The sequence below is a fragment of the Neomonachus schauinslandi genome, chromosome 3, assembly GCF_002201575.2.
Source record: "Neomonachus schauinslandi chromosome 3, ASM220157v2, whole genome shotgun sequence".
Lineage (NCBI taxonomy): Eukaryota > Metazoa > Chordata > Mammalia > Carnivora > Phocidae > Neomonachus > Neomonachus schauinslandi.
This window is the reverse complement of record NC_058405.1, coordinates 168,281,402-168,303,629: the sequence shown is the minus strand read 5'-3', so window position 1 is coordinate 168,303,629 and position 22,228 is coordinate 168,281,402. Positions and strand designations below refer to the sequence as shown.

Below are 22,228 nucleotides of genomic sequence, written 5' to 3'. Positions count from 1 at the left end.
TTTCACAGGTTCAATCTTCATTGGTGAATTTAAAGCATATGAGTGGGAATTAGGGTGTAGGAGGGGGAAAGCTGGGTCATTAGAGTGGTCAGTTATCTAGTTTACCCAGCGATTTCTAAAGGGGGAACTCCGTGGTTAGGGGCAGTCTGTTTTATCTAGGTGTTTTACTAGTAACTGTGCCATACAGCTGCCATATGTTTATTTAAGATGGATGACTTTGAAATGGATGTGTCAGCAAATAAAAGCTTAATGTCATGCACTTACATTACAATCAAAAAGCTTAATGTCAGGCACTTACATTAAAGAAATGCAGACTGTGGAGATGGGTAATCTAATCAGAAAGATTATAGAGTGGATGCTATACATTTGAAGGAATATTGAGAGGACATTGAAAAGAACAGTCAGAAATATCTGGAATTGTTACCACTAGAAGAATTTTGCTATTCTAGTTGTGATGACAATTTATTCTGAATGATTTATATCTTTGCAGCCAAAGAGCTGACTGTCATTAGAATAACTATATTTGTTGAAAAGAAAATTTCAAAATTATCTACATGTGATATCAGACTGTCCATTAATAAACAGGACACTCATACTCACTATTTGTTACAGGAATAGAAAAAAGTGTGAGATTTCATTCTTGGAAAAGCAAATACTTACTTACCACTCTCATGGTTAAGGAATTGGGCGAGTCTGAAAAAAATACCATCTTTAGAGTTCTGCCTTGCATTAATCCAAGATGTATCATCTATTTATTGCCTTAACTGGTGTGACTGGAGGAAAATTAAGTAAACGGCATGTGAATGACAAGGAAGAGGAGAGGTGACTGGATACTTATCAAGTTCTCTGTGTCAAGCCACATTTTTACACATTATATAAGAAGAATTGTGAATTGCCTAATATCAGACATACTCCATTTCTCAAGCAAATATAAATTTTATGCATTATTGGATAATTTATAATATTATCATGGCTGCTTCTCTACATTGGATATTTTCAAAAGAAATAGTCACTGTATTAATTTATGGTGAAGTCATAAAAAATAGACCCCAAAATATAAGTTTTGCATATCACTACTTCCCTGATCTTTTTTTTTTTTTTTTTTGGCTTATCTAAAGTCCTTTTGCCTACGAATTTTGTTATGATAGAGCCAGTAGAGCATTATGACTACAAGAATACCTTCTGGTTTTCTTCTTTTTTTTTTTTTTAATGATTTTATTTATTTATTTGAGAGAGAGGGAGAGAGAGAGAAAGAGCACTTGAGTGAGCATGAGCAGGGGGGAGGGGCAGAGGGGCTGAGCAGGGAGCTGGACTTGGGGCTTGATCCCAGGACCCCTAGATCATGAAGTGAGCCAAAGACAGACAGTTAACCAACTGAGCCACCCAGGTGCCCCCTCTTCTGGTTTGGTACTATTTTGAGTATTTCTTGAACTCCAATAACTGTTACCTAAGATGTTTATTTTCCTCTACAATGTTGTATGTTTTTGAGACATATTTAATTTCATTGACTAGAACACAGAGGGGGGTGGAGGGTAAAGGACAGAAAGAAAGACTTCATTTAGAATTTGATTTGGGGGAATTTTGTCAAAAATACCAAAAAGTTTACCTTTTAATTAATTTCTTATTTATTAAGCTTTTATTTTAATTTCAGTATAGCTAACACACAGTGTTACATTAGTTTCAGGTATACAAAATAGTGATTCAACAATTCTATACATCACCCTCTGCTCATTGTAAGTGGACTCCTTAATCCCCATCACCTATTTGACTCATCCCCCCACCCTCCTCCCCTCTGGTAACCATCAGTTTGATCTCTCTAGTTAAGAGTCTGTTTCTTGGTTTGTCCTTGTTTTATTTTCTTTGCTCATTTGTTTCTTAAATTCCACATACGAGTGAAATCACACGGCATTTGTCTTTCTCTGACTTATTTCACTTAGCATTATACTCTCTAGTTCCATCCATGTCATTGCAAATGACAAGATTACCTTTTTTTATGGCTGAATAATATTCCATAATATATATGTCACATCTTCTTTATCCATTCATCTATCAGTGGACACGGGCTGCTTCCATAATTTTGGCTATTGTTGATAATGCTGCTATAAACATAGGGGTGCATGTATTTCTTTGAATTAGTGTTTTTGTATTTTGGGGGTAAATACCCAAGAGTGTGATTACTGGATTGTAGGGTAGTTCTATTTTTAACTTTTTGGGGGAACCTCCACTTGTCACAGTTCCTACACCAGTTTACATTCCCACCAAAAATGCAAGAGGGTTCCTTTTCCTCCACATCCTCACCAACACTTGTTGTTTATAAAATACCAGAAAGTTTTAAAACAGTTGGTCAAATAGGAACATAGTTCATTGTAAAACAATACTTAGTTTCCCACTTAAACATAGTGACAATTAAAGACTTTGCAGGCAAATACAGAAAGTTAAATAGTTTGTTAAAAAAAAAAAAGAAACTACGTTAGCTCTTTTAATAGAGAAGATTCTTTTTTTTTTTTCTTAACATAATCGAACACCTGATAAAAACGACACAGGAAATTATTTTGACAAAACACAGAATTCTTGTTTTCTAGACATATGACTTTAAAAGGTAAAGAAAAACCTTTACAGTCTTTTATCAAGAGCAGACCAATAGTCCAAGAAAACTTTGTCCTCTTAACAGAAAGAAAACTGAATTATAATTTTGTACCAGTTTCCTTTTGATATTAAAACTCATTTACTTAATTAAATTCATTTTAATTTTAGCCAGTCCTGACACATGTAAAATTCCTTTCCCTTATTATTTCTAGTAGTTTTCATTATATATATTAGAATTTTAACCCTTAGAAAACTTTAATTTCTGGTGAAAACTAAGAAATAAGAGATTATAAACTGTCTTTTACATTAATATTCTATGGACTGGCAGACATACTTTTTATAATTTCTAGAAATGTGCTTTCCCATTGAAAATTTCTCAGCATGTCATAAAACACACTAATAGACCCAAATAGTTTTAATTCCTTTGTAAAAGGAAGCCAAAAAAAAAAAAAAAAAAAGGATAAACCTATGTTCAGTAATTAGTGTTCAATATTTTATCTTATTTGGAAATAATCTGGATATTCAGAGGATTTAACTTATCATTTAACATAACCTAGCAAACTTTAAGGTTTCAGGTTACCAAAATATTTGGGGAAACTATTTAAAAAGCTCACCCCAAATCCTACTTTTATCTATTTAATTTACATGTTCTTGACAATTATGTTTAGACTACCCATAAAACTTTATGATACAGTAGGCAAAGTCAGCCATCATCTCAAGCTATTTTTTTTTAAAGATTTTATTTATTTATTTAATTGACAGAGAGAGAGAGAGAGCGTGAGAGGGAACACAAGCAGGGGGAGTGGGAGAGGGAGAAGCAGGCTTCCAGCCGAGCAAGGAGCCCGATGCAGGGGCTCCATCCCAAGACCCTGGGATCATGACCTGAGCCGAAGGCAGTCCCTTAACCAACTGAGCCACTCAGGCGCCCCTCAAGCTATTTTCCTTGCTGACAAACTTGGTAAGAGATTACATGAATTTATTTGACCTTTAGTAAGCCTAGATAGAATAAAGGTATTATAGTTAATGCTGATAACTCTAAATACATGCCTGTTTTAATTAACCCAAGAAACTCAAACTGGCTTTAATACCAAATATTTTCCCAGATCACATGAATCTGAAATTCATTTGGATTAAGTTTCTATTCTATTTTTGAGAATTTTTATGAATACTAAATTTATATAAGTGCTTGTTTGTTTAAGCCAATTAAATAGGCTTTTTTACAAATTAACTTTGGTAATACCTTCTAGAGGTAGAAAAATACTACACTTCTATAACACATATATAGGGACTCATTAAACACACAGACAGATGTAAACAGAGATCTTATACCTTCTATGGCTAAAGCTTTTTATTACTAATATTTGTGGAGAAGTCACTTAAGATTTGAATCTTAATTAATCTTAAGAATAAGACAAGTAATCTTGTGGAAGCTGTATAGCAGTTTGTATTTTTATTTTTATTTATTTTTTAAGATTTTATTTATTTATTTGACAGAGAGTGACACAGCGAGAGAGGGAACACAAGCAGGGGGAGTGGGAAAGGGAGAAGCGGCTTCCTGCTGAGCAAGAAGCCGGATGTGGGGCTTGATCCCAGAAGCCTGGGATCATGACCTGAGCTTCATGAAGGCAGACGCTTAACGACTGAGCCACCCAGGCGCCCCAGTTTGTATTTTTAAAGAGCCTCTTTTCTCCATTTTTTTTTTCTTTAGTTTTAGGAATTGGGCATGGTCTAGGTAAGAGTTAACATTTAAATCTAAAAGGCACAGGGAAGGGATGCAAGTTTCTCTAAGAAGGTTTTCCTAAAGCCAATATTCACAAGCCTTTTGCGATAAATAGGGGAGGTTTTGGTATTCCTAAAGAGGAATATGTGAACTTTGAATTGCTTCAAGTGCTTTATTTCTAGTTTTGTAAAGATTTGTAAGATAAGGAAGTTCATTCTAACTCTTCAAAGAATTGGAGAGACAAACTGAGGGTTCTAGAGGGGAGGGGGGTGGGGGGATGGATTAGCCTGGTGATGGGTATTAAAGAGGGCATGCACGTACTGAATGGAGCACTGGGTATTATACGTAAACAATGAATCATGGAACACTACATCAAAACCTAATGATGTAATGTATGGTGATTAACATAACATAATAAAATTAAAAAAAGAAAGAATTGGATTGCAGCTTAAAGGACATTATAGGTTGATCTACACATCCAACTATGTTACCTTCAACTTGCTTAGGGAAGAAGCACCCCCCCCCAAAAAAAAGAAAAGAAAAAAAAGAAAAAAAAAGAATTCTTAATGGGCTCTGAATATCAGCTTCCAATGTGGCCAACTTTTGACCACAGAAGTACTTAAACATTTCTTTTAAATATCTTGTCAGTTTTCAGCCAGGACAAACAGTAAATATATCTGGCAGTATTGAATGACCACTTGGACTCAAGAGGTGTCCCCAAGAGGATACAAAAGATACTTTTATTTTCCTTTATCTACAGGGTACTACAGACAGAGATATGAGGGAGGTGACTGTGGTAAGAATTCTCACCCTTAGCTGGCCTCTGCCAGTTTTTCCAGGATCCCATCTGTGGGTTCTGAGTGTGGTTTAAAGTGAAGCATGTAATTCTGATATTTACCAGAATTTGGCAGGGTTTTTAAAATTAATTTTAATTTAGTTTCCCCTTAGCTGTTTAAGGGAATAAGTGTAGCAGGTTAGCAGAAAATTCCTCAGTCTCATCAGCTCTGGGAGCGGCCCGTAAACCATTAATTTGGTGAACTTTTGTTTATGGTCTTGTAGTCTCCTCAGAGTGCAAATAGAGTTCAGACATAGGATTACTAGAATGGCTACTTGAATAAAGGAAGATGGAGGGCAGCAGTAAAAGTTATGACAGTCATATAATCTTTTGTTTTAGGTACCTCTTGTGTCTAGTTTTTCATTAGCTTTTTGCAGTTTAACTTTTAATGACACTATTTTGGAATTTTTGAAGCCTTTTGGAAGCTTCTGCATACCAACTAAAATAGTTACTCCATTCCTAAGGGTTTGTTTAATTTGGAACTCTTACTTTTAAGTGCACTTCCTGAATGAATGATCTTGTCTAATTGAAACATCCCTTCTAATGGATATTGTCATTCCCCTGAGGGATGGCAGAAGTTTGGTCAGACCCTAGCCACAGATGGAGTTCAACCCACATTTCTGTCTGGTCATATTTTGGAGTTTCCCAATATGAGAGTTACCAAGAAGATACATTTCCATGACATGAAACAAGCTTAGTAAGATGTTGCTGTTTTTGTATTTATAGCTTCCAGGACCATAATTCTTAGATATAAAATAAGCAGGTATGCTAGAAGGTTGTGCACTTGACTCTTTAGATTTTAAGGATCCCATTAGCTAAGCCTTTGGATTTCTCTGAGCCAAACTAATACCTAAAGGACTTGAGCTACTGGATTTGGGATTGTGCAGTGTTTTACAGTGTACCTTTCTGCACAGAAATTGTCTTGAATTTGGTGGTTGACCTACCATCAATCTAACTTGTTCCGTGGCCAACTTATTCTAACACAGAAGTCTTTGGGTTTGGTGGCAAGCACTCTAACAATTCTTAAGTGCTCAACCCATGCCCACCAATTTTCACAGCTTTTTGGTCTCCAAAATCCCCATTAGCAATAGCTTTTATCTACACAAAAACAAGGCAAACAAACATGTATCCTTCATATATCAGCAGTAACCAAGAGATGGTACTATGTCCTGGCCAAGAGAAGGCTCTGTGTGCACTACCAACAACCTCTATGGAACCTCTGACCCGGGAAAGAATTGAACCAGCAGACCTCAACAATTACAGACTGTGCAATGGGGGCTCAGCATGGACGTGACCTGTGCATTGCCCCGAACAGTTCCCTTGTGGATCTTGGGACAGAATTAAGATGTGGGAGTTTCCCATTAAAAAACCTGGTCTGAAAAGCTAGAGCCTTAGCTCCAGTTCAAACCAACTTGCCCTGGATTGGAAAGCCAATTAGAATCAGAAGCTCCATGCAAAGACAGTGGAGCTGTGAACCTAGAAGGAATGTAGCCATGGCCTTAGGAAACAGTGAGAAAGACAGTGAATTCAGTGTGTTCATGGGGTACCATCCTGTGTTTCTTGTTGTTCCCAAAGCTGTCAGCAGTCTCCTTCCATCCTGCTGCTGCCACCAAATCTGTTAACAAAAATTAAACTGCAGTAAATTTAAAGATCAAATTGGCTTTATTCACTAATTCATGAATCTGGCAGCATCCCATCTAACAATAGAAAGGAGCTCTGCGGAGCTGTAGAAAAGAAAAGGTTTTTAAAGGCAATAAAAAGGGGTGGAAAGAAGGAAACTATTGGCAAAGAATGCATTGTTTCAGGCAAGGATGCTTTCCTAAGGAGAATGGAAGGGGTCTATCCGGCAGATTATTGCACTAATGCTGCCCGGGTGATTCCATGTTGACTGGTTAAAGTTCATGCTCCTGGAGGATCGAAACTGCAATTAGGTTAGGTTTTAAGTCCTGGTTTGCTGACATGGGGCTTAGCAACTGGGCTCCATTTTGAGCTTGCTGTCTCTTTTTTAATCAATAGTATGGTATTATTTCAAAATAGAATTGGCTCAATGGAATCTAATAGAAAGTCCAGATGGAGACTAAAATCTATATAGTAATTTAGTTTTTATAAAGTTGGCTTTTTTTTTTAGAAAAAAGTGACAAAACATAGATTATTCGATAAGTAGTGTTGGAACAAGTGGTTCACAGTATGTAATAAAATAAAGTTAGATCCCTACCATAAAACAAAAGACATGTGATGAACTGTACATTAAAAGTTTAGGGGCATCTGGCTGGCTCAGTCGGCAGAGCATGCGACTCGATCTCAGGTTGTGAATTCAAGCCCCATGTTAGGTGTGGAGCCTACTTAAAAAAAAGTTTAAAAGGCATGAGATAGAATAAGGATTATAGATGGATTATAGACTAAATGTATAAAAAGCAAGAAATAGTTGAAAGTACTAAAAAAATTTAGAAAAAAATTATGGGATGATGAAGGTCTTTTTAAACATAACAGATTTAAAAAGAAGAAAAATATATTTTTAACTACATAATAGGTTTTTTATTAAAACAAAATATTTTTAATAAATTAAAAAGAATTAAAAATTTATACAGGAAATTTGTAAGAATGTTTCACCTCACTTATAATCCATGATATAAAAGATATGTATTTTCACTTTTAGATTGTTGAAATTAAAAAAGAGTGTTAATTTCTAGTGAGAATGAAAGTATGGGGACAGAAAAATCTTGATTAATGTCTCAAATTACTTTTGGCTGTGTCTTTTGTTCTCTCTTAACTCCATTTATACTACCATAAAACTGTAACAAGGAGGTCAAGAATATATGGACACCCTGGGCACCTGGGTGGCTCAGTCAGTTAAGCATCTGCCTCTGGCTCAGGTCATGATCCCAACGTGCTGGGATCAATGGGGAGTCTGCTTCTCTCTCTCCCTCTGCCACTCTCCCTACTCATTCTCTCTCTCTCTCAAATAAATAAATAAAATCTTTTAAAAAAAGGATATATAGACACCCAAAAATTAGCATTGGTTATTGCTAAGAGAATAAATAATTTTCTAAAAAACTTAAATCTGTATTTACATTTCTCTAAAAACGTGTATTGCTTATGTAATTCCAGAATTTTTTAAAAGGATAGAATAATAAAACGATTATACCCTCTTTATTATAAAACTTTAGGAAGATTGGGGGGTGCCCAGTTTTGCCCACATCATAGAGATTGTAATTTATTTTAATAGTATATTAATAATGAATAAAAAGCTTTATTTTAAAAAGCTTTATTTAATATCTATAATGTATTATTTTCTCTAAATATGTTGCTCAAGAGAATCCCAAATGTTGTTTTATACTGGCCCACAGTTTAACATAGTGTCATATAGGAGAAAGTCAGACTTAACTACCCCAAATTTCCAGTTGTGATGGTGGAAATAAAATAAACCCTCATAGGCTTTGGCATGCTAAAACTTCAAAAAAGGAAATTTCCTCTCCAATGGCTCTAAGTTCCTCAATTCATTAGAAGGCCAGTTGGCCTCACATATGTAAAAGGAGTGCTAGGGCCATTTTCTCTAATTTCCTACTTTGACCTTTGTCTATTCAGTTGAGCAGTGCTTTTTCAAGCTACTGGTTGTCATCATTAGTGGATTGTAAAATCCTTCAGTGGTCCCTACCCAACATTAAATTTGTATTGAAATAAGTTAGATTAGAATGAATAGACCAGATTAGAATAGAATAAAAAAGACAGTATCAAAAGGCTTTGCACATAATCAGAGTTAATATAATTTCTTAAAACTTTTCATCACGTATATGGGTACTGAGCCATGATATAAAAATGGTTTTTTTTTTGTACTCTAAATTGTGATTTAAAAACAAAACAAAACAACAGCATTTTTTTTTAAAAGACACTGCAAAGAAGTATAATTTAACTTTTAGGTAGACATGATTATCTTTTTTAAAGATTTTATTTATTTATTTGACAGAGACAGACACAGCGAGAGCAGGAACACAAGCAGGGGGGGGGAGTGGGAGAGGGAGAAGCAGGCTTCCTGCTGAGCCGGGAGCCTGATGTGGGACTCGATCCCAGGGCCCTGGGATCATGACCTGAGCCGAAGGCAGTCGCTTAACCAGCTGAGCCACCCAGGTGCCCCGACATGATTATCTTTTTAACAAAATCTCAAAAATATGTTCTATATGATGAAAGTAATATTTTGAAAACAGTCTTCCTTATATGCTTAAAGTGTTTCTGGTGCAACTCTTCTAGGGAGTTCACTCCAAAATTATTATTATTTTTTTATTACTGAGATATGGACTTGAATATTGGCCCTAGCTGGCCTCATTTTGTTCCTCTGTAAAATCAGTAGGTTGAACTCATATAAGATTTCTTAAAATGAGAAATATAAAAAAATCTTATGTCTATGGCTTTTGCTATAAGCTTTAAGAGTATTTGTGTAATATCTTAGTTTTTGTTAGTCACCACTCATAATTGTGTTGTTAGTTAAAATGACTCCAAAACAAATTATTTTTCAGGAGTATAAAGCAGATTTGTGTGGGTCATTTTAGTTATTCAATGTTGTATTTGAAATCGTTTCTGAAACTATTTTCCTTCCACCCCTACCTCCTTTTGTCTTTAAATTTAGACACCTATTGTTTGAGGTTTTTAATGTAAACATATTAATGAAGATATATAGGAGTCTGGAAACTGATTTAAAACCTCACTTTATAATAACTTATTCTGTGACCTGAGATAGGCTAGTTAATTTTTGCTAAATGTTAACTTCTTCATCTGTAACAGAGGGATAATTAACTTGTTCTGCCAACTTACAATACAATGGGTAAGTGCTAAAACAGAAGTCTGTATGACATGAAGTGAGATCACCAAGAAGGAAGGGGAAGGGAGATGTAGGGTAAGGGGTTAGAGGTAAGGGATTTGGTGAAGTGTTAATAAAGGAGATTTTTACTGAGATGATCCTTGAAGAATGTATAGACATCAGATGAGCAGAGAAAAGGGTCTAGAACATGCCATACAAAGAACAAGGATGAGAAGGAGGCAATTTAAGAGATAGACAATAGAATTTATAATAAGGCTTGGTAACCAACTGATTTGGCTATGAGGGAAAAGAGAGGAGAAATTTGGGATGAATTCCACATTTTGAGTTGGAGCAACTGAATCAGTGATAGAAATAGTCACTGAGACTGAGTATGTAGGAGAATAGTCTTGTGGCTGGATTGAGAGAGAAAATAAGGGAGCTTAACTATGCCCTTTGTAAGTCTAAAATATCACTGATTCATTCAAGTAGAACTGCCCGATAAACAATCAGTTACTAATTAGAAACTCAGGTGAGATATTTAGAGATATTGTGAAGAAGGGCAAGGCATAGATATTTGAGAGGTATTGAAAAATATGTGTTATAGATGACTCTTGCAAAAGGCTTGGCTTTCTAAGGGTAATGAAGAGCATGAGGTAAAGGGAGTATTACTTTTTTAACCTATTTTAAATATGAGAATCTTGAGTATTGGCCTTGAAGAAATGGCCAGTAAAGAAAGACATTAATTATAAAAGAATATAAATAATTCCCAATGCAATAATTTGGCCTTGAACATTATGGGACTGGGCAACCTAGGGCTGAGGAATAACCTAAAACAGGAAAAAGAGCATCCGTTTGTTTGAGACAGAAACAAAGTGAATGAGTGTGGATTTGGATGAAAAACAAAAAAATTTGACATTAGAAAGGGGCACATTAATTTAGCTGAGGATAGCTTTGAGTTTTCTAGTACTATTAAATGCAATATTTGTTCTAGCATTTCAGCATCATTTGGCATTTAAATTCCCAAATTGTTTATTAAACATGGGCTCTGTTGTGATGTGAACAAACTAGAAACTGCCTGGAAAACTCTGAAGGCATATCTCTTAGAGATGGATGGACATTATTTTGGATTTGTCCATTGGCAAATTTGATTATTTCAACCTCAGTTTTCTCATCAATAAAATGAGAAATTTAGACTAGATAGCATTCATTAGATCAAATCTATTTATTCATTGTTTATCTGATGTGTGGCTCTGTCTTTTCCATTTTAATATTTTGTGATTATTTTCATCACAAAATTGACAACTTCCCCCTCACCCCCCAGTTTGAGAAGGAAACTCATCCAGGTGTTTACTTGAGTAGGAGAGTTTGTCTTTGTTCCCATTCATTGATATTTTGGATAAGGACATACTTATCCTGATATACTAAGATAAACAAAAAAAGGTAGCTTTTGACTTGTTTTGTTTTATTTTTTTTAAGTCTGGATGTAGAGACAGGTGGTCTATTTTGATTATGACAACATATCATTTATTTGTGTGATGCAAGGTGTAGCCTTTAATTCTAATGTAAAAATTATTCATTAGAACACTGTGGTTTTCTTATTCAGATTCATATGCTTCCTTTATTATTTTGAAACCTATATATACAGTCTTACGAGGTATATGCAAAGAACTCATGCTTGATTTCAAGAATATTTTTACAGCTAAGGTAATAGGGTACCACTGGTTTTTCAAATTCTGACTCATAAACTTTGGTGATGTTAATAACCAATTAAGAGGGGAGAATTTCCCTGGTGGCCAAGAGTGTATTTTAAAATCAGTTTTAAGGTCCCTCAATGAATCACTCAGCATGTCTTTAAAAAATAGTTTGAGTAAAACTTCATTAAATAAATGAATAAAGCAGCTAGTGATGAAGAATGGATTAGACAGGATTCTTTTCCTATTTAACACAACTAACAGCATTATCATGTCATAGCCCACGGGCTACCAGGCATTTATCTGAGACAAGGGTCAAACCTGATTAGTAGCTTCCAAAATCTGGGCATACTTTATTAACGGACTCTGAATGTCAATTTCAGTAATGGCTTTGTGGGTCTCTGCCCTGTTTTTCAGGTAAATTATGGCTGTTGTGCACTTAAGATTGAACCATTATGTTACCTGAGGGTGTGTATACATCATGGTATGGCCTAGCTAGTTCTGACTAATTAGGAATTAGGAATAAAAGATAATCAATTACATTTTCTTCTGTGATGTGAAAATGGGTATGCTTGTGATAGTTTGCAAGGCCTAGGCACTTTTTATATATATATAATTCTGTTTTGCCAGGTTCCATTACTAAAAAAAAAAAAAAAAAAGAATTAAATACCTTCCCTAAGAGCCTTTTTAAATGTTTAGGCCATATGTTGTTAATTAAAATAATTGATAAATCCTTAAAGTACAAATTTCTCCCCTGTCCAAATCAGGATATAGCCTTGTGTATCTTGGAGGCGCAGTCTGTGTGGCAACAATTATTGGTTTCATCATTCTATGATGTAGCTAATGTGAGAAAGGAAGCAGCAGTTTAAGACCCATTTCCACCTCTCCTTTCCCATCTAAATAATGCTTTACCCTTCCTGGGGTAACCTCTCATTGGGAAGAAGAAAGTGTCTTAGAGCAGAGGTTTTGAATTGTTGTGTTTTCAAGGCTGCTTGTAAAAACTTTAGAGTTCCCAATAAGAAGCAAAAAAAAAAAAAAAAAAAAAAAAAAATTTTCTGGCCTCTTTTCCAGACTTACTAAATCACAATGTTGGAGAACAGACATTTTTATTTTAAATTTTCCTATGTGATTCTTAGAGTCTACCTGGCACTGCACACACAGACGTGTCCAATTGTTCTCCTTTTGGAAAATGAATAGTGGTGTATAGTTTGGTGTCAGTTTCATTAAACTTGATTTTCTGCACATTTCAGCACTCTCTAGAAGTAATGTGTATTCTTGGATGGTCCAAGGGCTTTATTTGTTTCATTTGAAGTATATCCTGATTATAGTTGCCGTCTACAAACATGTTGCACAACAGAGAGTGTTCATTTTTTTTAGTCACAATTTCACCATTCATGGGAATAAGTATTGGATCATAGAACTAAAGGGGACCTCTAGGGAGCATTTCATCAAGCCCCCTATCTCTAATTAAGGGGATGTCTAAAGCATCCAGAAGAGATTTCCCTTAAATACTGACAAATAGAGGCTCAAGAAGACCATTCAGTTGCTCATTACAGTGTTTTTATCACTCTAATAGTCAATAAATTCTTCTTCCCATCCAACTCAAATCACCTCTGCCTTAACCCAAGCATGTTTCTTCTTGTTCAAACCTCCATGTATGTAGCTGAAAACAGCGTAACATTAAAACCATTCCATTGAAGCGCACTATTTAATGGACACGACGTGTTTCATGGACACAGTTTGTCGAAATCTGGTCAATAAACAGAAACAATATAGGCAGTGTAAAGGTGCAGGTCACTGAACACTAATTGAAATAGAATAAAATAAAAATAAAATAAATGTGCTTTAAAATGTGTTTAGCAATGGAATTGGGGGCTGTCTAGGATACTCTTTACATAGACATCTGTTAGGTAAAAGAAAGGAGTAGTTTTCTGACGGTCTCATACTTGCTCTCTGAAATTTTTGCCTTCACAGTCAGTCCAGTTTTCTGTTCCCACTTTAGGTTTTTTTCCTCTCAAATCTTCCTACCTGCTGGCATCTGAATTTTTTGTTTGTTTGCTCTTCCAGTTAGTGATAGAAGGCTTAACAACACAAATAGGAAATTAAAGCAAGAGGTCAGTCAGTGTGGTAAAATTTCAGATAAAGGACAATCAGTCAATCAATCAAATGGTATAAATAATCTATAGAGTTTTCCCCATTTTTGCTGGATTGGAGTAATGATTCTCAACTGTAGACTGCATATTGGAATCGCCTGGGGAGTTTATTGAAAGTGGCAAATCCTAGAACATTGCACGTAATTTTGATTTAATAGGAATTAGATGATTCCCAGGTATTTTTAAAATTTTATTTTAATTTAATTAATTAACATATAGTGTATTATTAGTTTCAGAGGTACAGTTTAGTGATTCATCAGTCTTATATAACACCTAGTGCTCATTACACCACGTGCCCTCCTTAATGCCCATCACCCCGTTATCCCATCCCCCCACCCCCCTACTCTTTCAGCATCCCTCAGTTTGTTTCCTATAGTTAAGAGTCTCTTAATGGTTTGTCTCCCTCTCTGATTTCGTCTTGTTTTATTTTTCCCTCCCTTCCCCTATGATCCTGTTTTGTTTCTTAAATTCCACAAATGAGTGAAATCATATGATAATTGTTTTTCTCTGATTGAGTTATTTTGCTTAGCATAATACTCTCTAGTTCCATCCACGTTGTTGCAAATGGTAAGGTTTCTTTTTTTTTTTTTTTAAGTATTCTATATCCTGCTACTCAAAATGGGGTCTATGGACCAGCAGACAGTGACGTTACCTGGGAGCTGATTTGAATGGACAATCATGGGCCCCACTGAGATTGACCAAGTCAAAATCTTCATCTACACAAGAATTCCCCTATTAGAGTTTGAAAGACCCTGTTAGATGCTCTAATATTATACAGCTTGGTTCAGAACCACTGGGTAGAGGAAGTGAACAGAACCAGTAGGCCCTGAGATTGAGGATATGGAGGAAATGAGGAAAGAAGCAGCAGATAAGGAAGGAAGAGAAAAGTGGCAGAGTGTAAAAACAGGAGAAGACAGTGCAAGACTTTGCTTAAATTTAACCTTAATTTTTTAAAGGGCAGAGATCTTTTTGTTTTGTCACTGTGATGTCAGTGCTCTGTTTTGCATTATTTATGAATGTTCTTTATCCTTTTTGTAACTCATAGAAAGCAATAATAAATATTTAATTAATAAATTGTCAAAGTTCTTTAAATACAATAAATTTCTAAGGGAGTAATTTTAAACATGGTATTGTGATATTTAAAGAAGTAATTAAGCCATTGTTTTTATTAGTGGTGTGCTGATATGATAAAGCTACTTACAAATACTTTAATTTCCTGAGATGATAGATATTCTCTCAACAGTATCCCCTTACTATGGAATGAGTGGTTCCTTAAGCTTTATCCATCTGATTCTTATATATATTTTGGATGAACCTCCATTCCCAATCTCAAGTTTACTGAGCCTAATATAAAAAACATCTTAACTTCCCAAATTTTACCTTCTATATTAGACAATCACAGTTAGTGATGTACCATCAATGAATAAGCTAGTTAAAATTCGACTGAAATATTTTAATGCACCCAATGAAGCAATTTAGGAAGGATACTAAATATGGGGGAGGGGTGGAATCTAATGAAATAATATTCAGGCAAGGGTGGAAATTAATATAACCAAAGCAATTATAAGTTAATGTTCCCATGGAGGCTAAGTGAGTTATTTCATTGATTTCAGGAACTGTTTTGTTTTGTTTTTTCATCATAATAAAATATGAGTATAGTTTGATGTGTTTAATTCATATTAAGTAGTACTATTAATCAATAAATGTCATTAAATAGATTGTACAAAGGGAATGTTTTCTTTTTAAAAATAAATCTCATGTAACAATGTGAAGAAATGTTTCTTAACTGTGTCACATCACTATTTAGAGATTAAACTTATTGTTTTGTTCTTTTAGCTCTTTATATTGTTACCTGTCAAGCAAACTCTTTTTTTTTAATTTTTTTATTGTTATGTTAATCCCCATACATTACATCATTAGTTTTAGATGTATTGTTCCATGATTCATTGTTTGTGCATAACACCCAGTGCTCCATGCAGAATGTGCCCTCTTTAATAACCATCACCAGGCTAACCCATCCTCCCACCCCCCTCCCCTCTAGAACCCTCAGTTTGTTTTTCAGAGTCCATCGTCTCTCACGGTTCGTCTACCCCTCCGATTTCCCCCCCTTCATTCTTCCCCTCCTGCTATTTTCTTCTTTTTTTTTTTTTAACATATATTGCATTATTTGTTTCATAGGTACAAATCTGAGATTCAACAGTCTTGCACAATTCACAGCGTCAAGCAAACACTTCTGAATGTATTTCATGCTTACTGAACTTTCAGTTGGAATTAAGGCATGTGAAAACCGTGATAGCAAAAAGTGCTATTTTTAGTCTTGAATGTATCTTACTTTTTTATTTTTAAAATGAATTATAAACTGCTTTTGAAGCAAATCTCATAATTCTCATTAATATCTTAAGTCAAAATTTTGAAAACTAATGACTTTAGAGAGATGTTTCTTTACATATTCTTGAAATAGAATGGCATATCTAAGATCAAAGTTTCCTGAAAAAATATGTGATATGTGACCATTAGATAGACAAAATTGCTATTTTGAACAATTTAAAGTTGACTCAACACATATGAATGAATAATTTAATGTACATATTTTTAAAGTTTCAGAGCATAATAATTATTACCGAACATAAGATTATACTGTTAGATTATATTTTTAAAACATTATCATATTTAAATAATATACTCACAGAGAATTGATCTTAATGTGAACATTTAATAAATAATTTTAAAATAAATTAATGGTTAATTATCTTTATAAATATTATCTATATTAATTTTCTAATTTGATAGGAAAGACCAAAGTATATAAATGAAGAGAAACCGAAACATTTTGTATAGTACCTTGAACCACCATAGAGTTAAAAATAGAAATGAACACTTAGACATATGTGTCTAAGATTAAAATATGGTGTGACTTATAAGCTATTAATGCTTACTTTGTGCTATTTCGGGCTGAGCAAAGCCTGTCAACTTAGAGCCAGTAAATAGACTGTTCTATGATAACACTTATTTCAAATCTAGTAATTTGTTTACTTAACATATGTCTGCTGTTTCAATTAGCAACTTTGGCACATCAAAAAAACCTTGTTAGGGTGCCTGGGTGGCTCAGTTGGTTAAGCGACTGCCTTCGGCTCAGGTCATGATCCTGGAGTGCTGGGATCGAGTCCCGCATCGGGCTCCCTGCTCGGCAGGGAGTCTGCTTCTCCCTCTGACCCTCCTCCCTCTCATGCTCTCTCTCATTCTCTCTGTCTCAAATAAATAAATAAAATCTTTAAAAAAAAAAAAAGCCTTGTTAAATCTGGAAGAGAGGAATTATATATGATCTATATTTTTACAAAAGTGTCTATTAAAAGTGTTTCCTTTTTATAGTATGAATTACTAAGTAGAATATCTAAATAAATATACTACTTGATAAAAGATAGGAATATCAATGTAAGCCCAATGTAGGAATATGAAGAGTTAAAGAGTGGATATAATTTGTTTGGGTATATTTCATATATATAGTGTATATATATATATATATATATATATATATGTATGTACTGTGTATATATAATGTATATAAAATAAAATTAAAATTACATGGTGACAGGTACAGTTCTAGACTTTGGAATACACCAACAAACACACTGTGTAATAAGTGAGCTGTAAAATATGTCAGATGGAGTAAGAAAGGAAAGATGAAAGGAAGGAAGGAAGGGGAGGGAGGAAGAGAGAGAGAGAAAGATAAAGAAAGAAAAAAAAGAAGAGGAGGGTTCATCAAGAATCAGTAGTTTGGAAAGGATTCAGGATTAAACAGGAGTTGACTTCACTGGGAAAATGAGATTTGAGCAAAAACTGAAAGAAGGTAAATGAACAGACCAAATTGATTTACTATGTAGAAATTTCTTTAAAAAAAATGTATTTATTTATTTGAAAGAGAGAAAGAGCGCAAGTACGAATGTATATGCACCTGAGGAGGGGCAGAAGGAGAGGGAGAGAATCTCAAGGAGACTCCCCAATAAGTGGTAGCCCAAGGTGGGGCTTGATCCCAAGACCCTGAGTTCATGACTTAAGCCAAAATCAGGAGTCAGATATTTAATGAAGGGAACCACCCAGGTGCCCCCTATGTAGAAATTTCTATTAAAATACAAAAGAAATTTTTCAAAATTTAATGTTACCCAAATTGCAAATACAAAATATGCCCTGACAGGGCACCAGGGTGGCTCAGTCCATTAAGCATCTGACTCTTGGTCATTATCTCTTGATCATAGGATCAAGCCCCAAACGGCTCTGTGCTCAGCTCAGAGTCTGCTTCAGATTCTCTTCCTCTCCCTCCTCTCTCTCTCTCTCTCTCTCAAATAAATAAATAAAATTTTAAAAAAAATGCACTCACAAATCCAGACTTAAAATTTGTCTTTTTCAAAATCTTCTATAAGATAAGAAGTATCATATAACTTTATTTTTACAAAATAAAAACAAGACAGAGAGTGAGTCCAAGTGTTGTTTTTGCTTAAACTCTATTTGATGTTTGTATTGATTGCACTACATAGGTAGGAATATAATCATGTCCAATAGAAGAATATAGTTCATATTTAAACATTATGCACTATTTTATGAATATCATAATCATGTTCAATTAAAAAGGATCCAAGTGAAAATATGGAATCATGATGCAATCAATAGCAGAATTTAAGGAGCATTTATTTATTTATTTATTTATTTTTAAAGATTTTATTTATTTATTTAATTGACAGAGAGAGAGAGAGACAGCGTGAGGGGGAACACAAGTAGGGGGAGTGGGAGAGGGAGAAGCAGGCCTCCCACTGAGCAGGGAGCCCGATGCGGGGCTCGATCCCAGGACCCCAGGATCATGACCTGAGCCGAAGGCAGTCGCTCAATCAACTGAGCCACCCAGTCGCCCCTTTAAGGAGCATTTAAATCTAGTAGTAGACACTAACAGTAATTCTGTTATTTGGATTTTGATATGCTCTGTTTCTTGGTATTTTAATATTTGTCTATTTACCTTTTTTAGTGCCCTACGTCTTTAACTCTCTGCATTTTTTAATATTTATTTTTATTTACTTTAGAGAGAGAGAAAGAGAGCAAGCATAGTGGGGAAGGGCTGAGGGCGAGGGAGAGAAAAGTCTTAAGCAGACTCCACACTGAGATCTCATGACTCTGAGATCACGACTTAAGCTGAAACCAAGAGTTGGATGTTTAACCAACTGTGCCACTCAGGTACCCCTGCATATTTTTTTTCTTTGATATGTGCATTAGGCAGTCAACAAGTAACTTTCATTGAATTGGCAATATATGATTTATTTAGTTGGAGAGGATACTTACTTTCTTATATACTGAATGCCAAACACTACCAGTCACCAAGGATAAAAACATGAATAAGACAATGGACTTCAAAAAACTACTCTAATAGTTTAGTAGGGGGAGCAAACATAAAAAAAAAAAATACAATGTATTATGATAAGTGAAATAATAATATGCAACAGTTACTGACCACTATTAACAGGGGCCATGTTAAGCACTTTATACCTATACCTCTGTTTATCTTCAGTCCCATTAGATAGGTACTAATACCAAATCCATCTTAAAGCTGGTAAAGTGAAATAACAGAGATATTCAATAACTTGCCCATATCACAAGAATAGAGTTTGGGTTTGAGCCTAGACCTTCAGACCACGTGGAATCTGCATTAACTTTCTCCCTTGTTCAGAAGAAACAGTGATAAACTAACTCATCCTAGAGCTATATCTGGAGTTTTCAGAAAGAAAGTGGCATCTGAACTGGATCTTATAGATGAGTATTTGCTAGGCAAAGAAGACAGGAAGGGTTTTTAGCATGGAGGAAAGCATTATAAAAAGGCAATGAGAATCAAAATTGGAAATGATACAAGAAATCAGGAATCACAAGTGGTGATTGTGTGTTGTTGGATGTGAGAAGCACAATGAGAAATGCTAGTAAAGATAGAGATGGTTTAATTGATGAAGGACTTTTATCCCTTGCTCAGGGTTTATTCCTTTAGTACAGGGATGACAAGTTTTATTTGCAAAACAGCACTGATTTATAGGCGGTGGCTTGTATTTTCAAGTCATTGCTTTTAGAGCAGCATGGAGGATTAATTGGGATCTGAGAAATTAGAAGGTTATGTCATCATTTAGACATTACTTTCCCAAACAAAGTTGGAGTAGAGGGATGGGACGGTAATGAGGAATATTACTTGGCAATTTTATTTGGTAATTTTATTAGGTATGAGAAGTGAGGGTGAGGGGAAAGGAGAAAGAGAAAACACGTCCCCAATCTTTAGCTAAGCTACTGAGTGGATGGTGCTACCAATAACCAAGAGAAGGGAACAAAGAAGAGAGATATGCCTGATTGGTAGAGATGGGAAAGTGAGTTACGTTCCTTATTATACATCTTGGGATATCTAAGTGGGGTCTTCTGTAGGCAGCTGGTAATACATGCCTCTGCTCAATACAAAATTCAGATTTGGATCTGATGTCATCTACCTATAGGTAGTATGCAAAGGGGATGGATGATTTCATCTAGGCACGAGCCCATAACCCAAAGAAATTGACAAGACCAACTCTGGGGAATGCTGTCGTTTGAAGGACAGATGATGCTATAGTAGCCATGAAGGAAGCTTTGAAGAACGAGTCCGAAAGATGGAAGGAGATCAGACTGAAGTGGAAATACAGGAGCCAAGATATGATGTGCTATACATCTTCTGTAACATTCATTTCTCTAAATGCTTTAAAAATATCTCTTTGGAATAAGTGAAATAAGTGTCCCTCAAAGGTGTAATTTTGATGCCCAGCCTCTAGCACCGACTTTTACTAAAGCATACCCTAATATAGTGCTGTCAGCTTGGATCAAAGGACATTATAAGAAAAGACCAATGGAAATTTGTGTTGCATCTACTATGAATGTGTCTCTCTCTGCCACGTCCCATCCTCCCTCCCTCCCTCCCTCACTCCCTCCCTTCCTCCCTCGCTTCCTTCTTTCCTTCTTTTGAGGATGTTCCTCTCTTCCTTACACAGGAAACTTGGTAAAAATCTCACTTAAATCTCAAGAAGAGAAACAGTTATGCTACTCCTGACCAGTTATCTATACATGTATCTGTATCTCTATCTATATTTATCTATCTGCTTAATATGAATCATGTAAGATATAATGTGAATCATGTAAAAGTTTGTTTCCCTTTTTGCATTGACTCTAAAAGGCTTAGATTATTTCCGGGGATATCTTCTGTCATAAAACCTTGCTGTGCACCTTGTGGATAGACTTTACTGCCGACTCCATCTTTTGCAACCTGCCAAAATGCCTCATTCAATTATTTCAAATTTGATTCTTTCCTGCTAAGTTGTGTGATTGTTTTGTAAAACATTGTAAGTGTTTGCTGGAACAAGAAAGAAAATAAAAACAAGTGTATGTTTTAATTTTGAAGGTTTTTGTACAGTGATTTTGACCTGTTGCAGACTTCATTTGGTAAACGTTAGCTGAACTGAATCCACGGTGGGTTGAGTATTGTTATCTGAGAGCTCAGCTTTTTTCAGCTACTCCAAATCACCTTAGAAGTTTCTCTTGGTGACTGACTTTGATCAGGGTCCCATCTCTGTCTTCCACAGTGACAAGGACGGTGTGTGCAGAACAGTGTGATGGCAGGTGCTATGGGCCCTATGTCAGTGACTGTTGTCATAGAGAATGTGCTGGGGGCTGCTCAGGACCGAAGGACACAGACTGCTTTGTAAGTCTTGGAGCTTCCTTTCTACTTTTCCCATCTCCCTCCTTCCTGGCTGGACTCAGGCACATTGACTCTTTAACATTAAAATAAGATCAAGTTTAACCATTTTAGGATTAAGAAAGATGCTCTGCCTTCCTATAATTCATTCCCTCACTGGGTGGCTATTGGTTGACTAGGATTGTTCTGTTTTAGTATATGAATTATGTCTTTCTGATGTCATTTACAATACAGATGAGATGTATTAGAGAATGTGAAGAGGAACATATTGAGATATCTTTTTAAAAGCTAATAGCATCCTTCCAAAATTTACATTGATTACCTGTTTATGTTGTTGCATAATTGAGTTTTCTGAGTGGGGGCTCTTGAATTTCATTTCTTGGATTTAAATTTTAAGGTTATAGCCATAGATTTCAAGATTATTCATAAATTTAACTATTTCCCAGTTTATTTTGTTTATAAGTTAATATTATTCATAATTTATAAGATTTACCAATGTATGCTTAAAGCAATTTATATGCTAATCTGTGTGATTTTTATTTTAGAAAAGGACACTTTTCTTTTCTTAAAATTAACATTTATAGCTCATTGGGAACATGTTTTAATTACATTTTAATATCCCCAATACAGTTCTTTCTGTTCTTTTGAATACAACCAGTTCTGTGAGCTATAGTTAACACAATTTCATATACAGACATTATTTTCATTTTAAGCTA

The 22,228-nt window shown here is 35.1% G+C and overlaps 1 protein-coding gene across 1 annotated transcript in view; it reads left to right on the top strand.

Moving 5' to 3' along the window:
* The window catches only part of ERBB4 (erb-b2 receptor tyrosine kinase 4), a 674,126-nt gene that overhangs the window by 358,720 nt on the left and 293,178 nt on the right, over positions 1-22,228 (top strand). The window contains exon 6 of the mRNA XM_021702992.1: positions 21,400-21,518. Within this exon, the coding sequence (XP_021558667.1) occupies positions 21,400-21,518 (119 nt within the window). The remainder of the gene's footprint in view (positions 1-21,399; positions 21,519-22,228) is intronic.